Source organism: Saccostrea cucullata, unplaced genomic scaffold (genome assembly GCF_032062105.1).
Source record: "Saccostrea cucullata isolate Sc308-1 unplaced genomic scaffold, CSIRO_AGI_Scuc_v1 ctg10193, whole genome shotgun sequence".
NCBI classification, from domain to species: domain Eukaryota; kingdom Metazoa; phylum Mollusca; class Bivalvia; order Ostreida; family Ostreidae; genus Saccostrea; species Saccostrea cuccullata.
Genome location: NW_026927665.1, coordinates 1 through 7,819, shown reverse-complemented (window position 1 = coordinate 7,819; position 7,819 = coordinate 1). Strand labels below are relative to the sequence as shown.

At 35.0% G+C, this 7,819-nt stretch overlaps 1 protein-coding gene across 1 annotated transcript; it reads right to left on the bottom strand.

The window, feature by feature from the left end:
• Nucleotides 1–1,167: 1,167 nt before the first annotated feature.
• On the bottom strand, nucleotides 1,168–5,972 carry LOC134275141 (uncharacterized; the record flags this gene model as incomplete). Its single annotated transcript, XM_062757380.1, has 1 exon — nucleotides 1,168–5,972. A coding segment is annotated over one exon (4,805 nt), but the record flags the coding sequence as incomplete, so codon positions are not given.
• Between the last annotated feature and the right edge of the window lie 1,847 nt (nucleotides 5,973–7,819).

Sequence of the window (7,819 nt, the reverse complement as noted above, 5' to 3'; positions counted from 1 at the left end):
GAGAAATATGCTTTGAAGTTTACCAGCTATATCAAATAACATGAATCCACATAAGACATTATTTTAGCCCAATTACCCTGTAGTAAATAATTCCCAGTTTTATTCATTGAGACACGGTAATGTTCATTCTATATACGACATAATATTAAATAAAACATTAAAACTTTCTAAAAATAACCCTTCAGCGATTTACAATAGGGTAATTATAAAATGTACGCTCATCAATTGAAAATAATACTTTTGTTCATTCTTTACTTCATATAATATAATTAAAGGTACTTGGACACAGATTCAAAGTTAATTTTTCTGTATAATATCACGAATTATATATTTTAATAGCATTTCACACAAAAATTAATTAAAAATCTTGTTTCATTTAAAAGTTATTAAAACTTTTGATTTTTTGGCTTGTTTGATTGACACGTCCTTTCACAAATTTTAACTTATTCTTAATCTATAGGAAAAGTGGCATTCTTGTTGTGTATTAATGAGAAATATTAAAACTTAAATCCAGAAAAATAATTTTATTCAGAGTAGAAATGTTAGAAATCAAAACTCCTTCACAAGTATCGTCATTCTGTTTTGTACAAAGTTTAGCAAATCGAGTACACTCGTGTTATGTACAAAGTTTTTGTGAACACGGCAAAAGCTGTTATTGTTTTGGTGTTTTGGTTCACCGGGTGCGTTCAATCGCCAAACTCTGCTCACCACAACTGCACAGACTGACAATATACCCGGTATTCTGTGTCTGTTTTGCTTTCGAACATGTCTACACTGAATTTTCTGGATTATAGTATTAATATTTTTCATTAATACACAACAAGACTGCCAATTTTCCTAAGGATTAAGAATAAAGTTAAAATTTGTGAAAGTGCAAGGATGTGTCAATCAAACCAGACAAAAAAATTAAAATTTTAATAACTTTTAAATGAATTAAGATTTTTAATAAACTTTTAAAGGAAATGCTATTACAATATATATGTCGTAATATCATAGGAAAAATATTAACTTCAAATCTGTGTCCAAGTACCTTTAATAAAATACTTGAACCCTAATAAAAAAAATACGCTTCAATGTTTTACAATAGGGTAATGGTAATATGTACGCTCATAGTAATTAAGACCGGCTTTATACTGGAGGTATATTGATTTCTTTATTTTTTTTTCCCTACACAGAGTATCGTCTCACGTGTTTCTTCACCTCCTTGATCACTCTCATGTAATTAAACAAAACACCTCTTTTCAACTCATACTTACTGCACTCACTCAGCAGTCGTCGTATCCTCTCTAGAACAGACACCCCCTCTTTGTCTAACACAGAATCATACTCGCTGTACCTCACCCTGACATTGATATCCACCCCCGCCTCCAGGAGAAACCTCACCTTATTTACTAATCTTCTTTTATAATATAAATCCTCATCAATCAGTGTAAACAGCAGAGGTCTTACATCAGTCTCATAATTATAATAACAATCATCATGATGATAGTGCTCAATCCACTGATTGACATCCAGACCCACACTTAACAGATGCTTTAAATCCTTACAATCACTTTCTATGATTGCCTCATATAAATCTCCCCATATCTTCATACGCCACACTCGTCTCCGTGTCACCACCACGTCATCCTTACTATCAGTCATCACGTCACTGTGTCTTATGTTTACCAAACACTCAAACAAATGTAACTTCAAATTATTTAACTGACTTTCATTCTCTGTTCTTAATAATTGTTTTACAGAACCAATCTCATTCCTAATTAATGCAATATAGAATGTTGAAATACCTTCTTTATTACAGATAATTGAGTCGGCACCATAGATATCAAATATTTTAAGTAAAACAGGGATGGCAGTTTTATTTATGTTTACAAAAGCTTTATAGAGAGGAGTATTTCCTTCCTCATCCTGCATATTAACATCACTTCCTGCGTCTAGCAGCTTTTTAGCGATATTTATATAACCATTCTTACATGCGGCCGTCAGTGGTGTATCATAATCACCATGTAGATTGACCTCGGCCCCTGCCTTCAGCAGCTCTATTACAACACTTAAATGTCCCTTTTTACATGCGGCCGTCAATGGTGTATGACACTCTCCTTGTAGATTAACATCAGCCCCTGCCTTCATCAGTTCTATCACAATACTTGTATGTCCCTTTTTACATGCTAGTGTCATTGGTGTATTATAATCATCCTTTCTATGTAGATTGACCTCAGCCTCTGTCTTCAGGAGCTCTATCACAATACTTGTATGTCCCTTATCACATGCAGCCGTCAGTGGTGTATAATACTTTCCTTGTATATTAACATTTGCCCCTGCTTTCAGTAGCTCTATCACAATACTTGTATGTCCACTATTACATGCTTGTGTCAGCGCTGTACCACAATCATCCTTCCCTTGTAGATTAACACCAGCCCCTGCCTTTAACAGCTCCACCACAATACTCATATGTCCACCCCTACATGCAGCCATCAGTGGTGTATAATACTTTCCTTGTATATTAACATCAGCCCCTGCTTTCAGTAGCTCTGTCACAATACTTGTATGTCCACTATAACATGCTTGTGTCAGCGCTGTATCACAATCATCCTTCCCTTGTAGATTAACACCAGCCCCTGCCTTTAACAGCTCCATCACAATACTCATATGTCCACCCCTACATGCAGCCATCAGTGGTGTATAATACTTCCCTTGTAGATTAACATCAGCTCCTTTCTGTATTAACCCCTTCACTACACCCACATTTTCATACTGACATGCTACTGTCAGTGGTGTATCAAATCCATCGTGTCTATTTACATCAACCCCTGCGTTCAACAACTCAATCACAATATTCATATGTCCACTATCGTATGCTGCTTTCAGTGGTGTTTTATGCTTACCCTTTAGATTTACGTCAGCCCCTGCACTTAGTAGCTCCTTTATTATACATATACATCCACCCTCAATTGCTGCTATTAGTGGTGTTAAATATTCATCTTGTAGATAAACATCAGCGCCTGCCTTAAGCAGAGTTTTAACTCCACTCATATATCCACCACCACATACTAATGTTAGTGGTGTATAAAATTTATGAAATGGCTCTACGAACACCTTCTCTACACCCACTCTCATTGATTTATAATAATTACCATGTAAATTGACATCAGCTCCTGCTTTTACCAGCTCTTCAACAACGTCTTCATGTCCACCCCAACATGCCGCTACTAGTGATGTACAAGATTTAACTTGTAGATTGACATCAGCTCCTGCCTTTAACAGCTTCATCACTATACTCATATGTCCACCATAACAAGCCGCTATCAGGGGTGTTTCATCTTTACTTTGTAGATTAACATCAGCCCCTGCAACTAGCAACTCTTTCACAAAACGCTCATGCCCACCTACACAAGCTGCTATCAGTGGTGTATTAAACTTATCTTGTGGATTAACATCGGCCCCTGCCCTAAGCAGCTCCTTAGCTATAATCAGATTTCCACCTCTAATTGCTACAAATAAAGGTGTATCTATTTTACCGTGTGGATTGACGTCAGCACCTTCCTCCAGGAGTTCCTTCACTAAATTTAGATGTCCACCCTTAAATGCAGCCGTCAGTGGTGTATCATACTTTCCTTGTTGATTAACATCAGCCCCTGCCCCGAGCAGCTCCTTCACTTCACTCATATATCCACCCTTACATGCTGCTGTCAGTGGTGTATCAAACGCACCTTGTTGATTGATATCAGCTCCAGCTTCTATAAGCTTCCTCACTACACTCATGTATCTACCCTTACATGCTGCTGTCAGTGGTGTATCAAACGCACCTTGTTGATTGATATCAGCTCCAGCTTCTATAAGCTCCTTCACTACACTCATGTATCTACCCTGACATGCTGCTGTCAGTGGTGTATCAAACGCACCTTGTTGATTGATATCAGCTCCGGCTTCTATAAGCTCCTTCACTACACTCATATATCCACCCTCACATGCTGCTATCAGTGGTGTATCATAGTTACCTTTAGGATTGATATCAGCTCCAGCTTCTATAAGCTCCTTCACTAAATTCGTATGTCCACCCTCACAAGCTACTGTCAGTGGTTTATTATAGTCACCCTGTGGGTTGACATCAGCCCCTACCTCTACTAACTCCTTCACTACACTCAGATGTCCACGCTCACATGCAACTGTAAGTGCTTCGTCACCCAACACAGATTCAAAATCTAAATCTGGAAAGGTCATATAAATTGTATTTCTTTTCATATTTTTAATAAATATTCTAACAGTTTCTATATCTCCATTGTAACAACTCAGCTGAAGTAAGCGTTTTTGTTCATGTATGGATCCATCAATGTCCAGGTCTCTGAATGACCATAAATTTTCCGGATTATTTGCTACAGTACAATTTTCCCCTTGTTTTGTCGGATTAAGTAAAGCAAGTTCAAAAGAATTTAAAAAAAATTCAGACTGCGTTTCTTTGTGATACTCAGTTTGTTCTAAAATATAATGCAAAATCATTTTGTGTCCGAAGAAAATCACCCAACTGATAACCCTAGAACTGAATTTTTTTTCTCTATCCCCCTTCTCACTCTCCTCCCTCACACGCTTTCCTTTTCTCACTACCTTAGACGCATCTTTCTGCACTGACAGAAATAAAGACTTCAACTCTGTGTAGGACTTTGTCTCTAACACCTCAATAAAAGCCTGACAAACACTGGGGTGTTTTAAAATATTATTCATAAAAACATCAAACAGCTCCATATTTTCTATATCCCTGTATAAACGCTCTGCTAACATAGAGTACTGACCCTCCCCTATCCTTATACAGAGATCAAATGACTCCATTCTATCATTGTTTTCAGCACTTAATGCCTCTTTCTCCCCTTTTTGTGAGCTTTCACAAGCCATGTTTTTTTCATTTTTACTCTTACTCTCGATTGAAACTTTTTCACTTGCTTGCTTGTGTTCATTCTCTAATTTAAGCATTTCATGTTTTTGAAGCTTTACATAGTTAGCAATGTAACTACTACTCATGAATTGTAAAATGAGATCTGGAAATTTAGAACCAAAATGATAAGCAATGATTTCAAACATTGAGTCATGAATAAATGTATATTCAGAGCCACAGAGTTTTGTGTATGTCCCCTCCATTACTGACAATGCTTTAACAAATTTAAATGGATCCATGTTACTTTCGACTTCACAACTCTCTAATGCTTTTGATTTCATTTCATAGAAAACCTTATTTTCTTTGTCTTTTAAAATTTCTTTTGATAATTTGTTGTCATTTAAGAGGCATAAGACCAACGTAGCATACTGTAATCTATTTTGTTTTTGCATTTTATCTAATTCTTCTAAAATGTATCTAGCTGGACAGGTAAAAAACCTTTCAACATTGTTTCTAAATTTCTCCTCTTTTGAGTAAAGTTTACATAATAGAGGAAACATAGTCGATGTTTCCCTCAGTAATGTAGGAGACAACAAATCTTTATCCAAGCCGTGTGTCTGAAGAATGGCTTTTTTGTCATCATCATTCAATGAATTTTCTGGACTACACATTTTGATTACGTTTTCCTCATTTATGAAAAATGATTTGTAACATTCATTAAAAACTGCTTCCCTGCATGACATCAGTACCTTTGTACGTTTGGAGGGATCTGAAATAATTTTTTCATAGTCAACTAAAGTCTCTAACTTTTGCTTTTGAAGACCCAACACACCTACCACATCATCTATGACAAATACCTGAGGATTATGGGAGTCACAATAACGGTAAATCTCATTGATGTCTTTAACTGGTACAACCTCGTAATCTTCCTTCTGGAGTATCAGGGCTATGTGATGAATCGTTGCTGATTTTCCGGACCCTGGGACTCCAACAAATGTCATATAAGGTTGTTTCCTGACTTTGTTCAGCATTTCCTGGAAAGTGTGAGTTTCACTGTAAACCTCATCTTCTTCTCTCCATTGTAGTAATTGTTTTTCATGAAGATCTAAAATACATTATATCAGACTTGAATGATACAAGTGAATTAAAAGCAAATGGATACCCTCCAGTAGACGAAAAGGTCCATGTACATTCATGGTAATTTGGAAATTTTGTACTTTTACACAAATTAAAATATATATTAAAATAAAACATATACCCATTATTGGAAATCTACAAATACTTGAATATGCAAAAATAAAAAAAAATATTTTGAGAGAGAGAGAGTTGTTCTCTAAATTTGCAATATAATGTTCATGTTATATTATTCATGTGTTGGTTTTATATAATTTGATGAATACTATGTCACTGTAAAGCATCACGTTGTTATAGTGATATTCAAGTGGTGTGATGTATTTTAAAAATTGTTTCTTGTTTTTTATTTAAGATTGTTGTATTTTATGTAACATTATTATGTTGTTGTAAAGTAGCTCTTTAGAGCAAATGTTTTTGTTGGGATAACCGACTTTAAATATGTGTCATATTATCTTATCTTGTTTCATATTTATTTGATATACAATTTTTAAATACCATTTTCTAAAAACTCTTATTCTAAATTCATGGTTCTTTTTGTGTAATGCATATATAAAATTGATCACTGTTTGTTTTCTCAACCTCTAAGTTATAGCAAAGGACAAGATAGAGTAACAGCCGAATCTGACCCCTTATTTGATATAAAAATCAGAACAGTGGTAAAATTGTGATAGTTTGTAGTTAATTAAGAAGTTAAAATGATGCTAATTTTAAGACAATCACTAATTTTGATTCAAAGCTTACATGGAAGCCACTAGAGGGTGCAGAAATAGGACATTTTCCCGAATTTTCTCGACCTCATTGTGACCCCTGTATATTCTTAATCTTAAAACCAACACTCATTTTGTGGCAGGGGTGAAAACAGGTTTTCACGTCATAAGTACTTGTGTCGGAATGATATTGAAATAACAGAACAAAGCTTTCTTGTCAAAAATTAAATTGAGAAATTAAATTACTGTAGAATCTAGATTGAACATGAATATTTTGCAATCAATATACAATCAGTTTCATGAACAAGCTCAAAATTATTGTAAAATAAGCAGTGGGACTCTGAAAGGACAAGATAGAATAAGACCAGTATTTGGTCCCCAATTTTGGGTGTCTTTCAGAATGATCCAACAGTGTATTGTTATATATGGAGGTGATGTTTGTGTATTGTTATATATGTAGGTGATGAGGGTGTATTGTTATATATGGAGGTAATGTGGGTGTATTGTTATATGTGTAGGTGATGAGGGTGTATTGTTATTCATGTAGATGATGAGGGTGTATTGTTATATATGTAGATGATGAGGGTGTATTGTTATATATGTAGTATTTTATGTAGATGATGAGGGTGTATTGTTTTATATGTAGGTGATGAGGCAGTTTTATTATATATGGAGGTGATGTTTGTGTATTGTTATATATGTAGGTGATGAGGGGGTATCGTTATATATGGAGGTGATGTGGGTGTATTGTTATATGTGTAGGTGATGAGGGTGTATTGTTATATATGTAGATGATGAGGGTGTATTGTTATATATGTAGGTGATGAGGGTGTATTGTTATATATGTAGGTGATTGTTATATATGTAGATTATGAGGGTGTATTGTTATATATGTAGATGATGAGGGTGTATTGTTATATATGTAGATGATGAGGTTGTATTGTTATATATGTAGGTGATGAGGGTGTTTTGTTATATATGGAGGTGATGTTTGTGTATTGTTATATATGTAGGTGATGAGGGTGTATTGTTATATATGTAGGTGATGAGGGTGTTTTGTTATATATGTAGGCGATGTTTGTGTATTGTTATATATGTAGATGATGAGGGT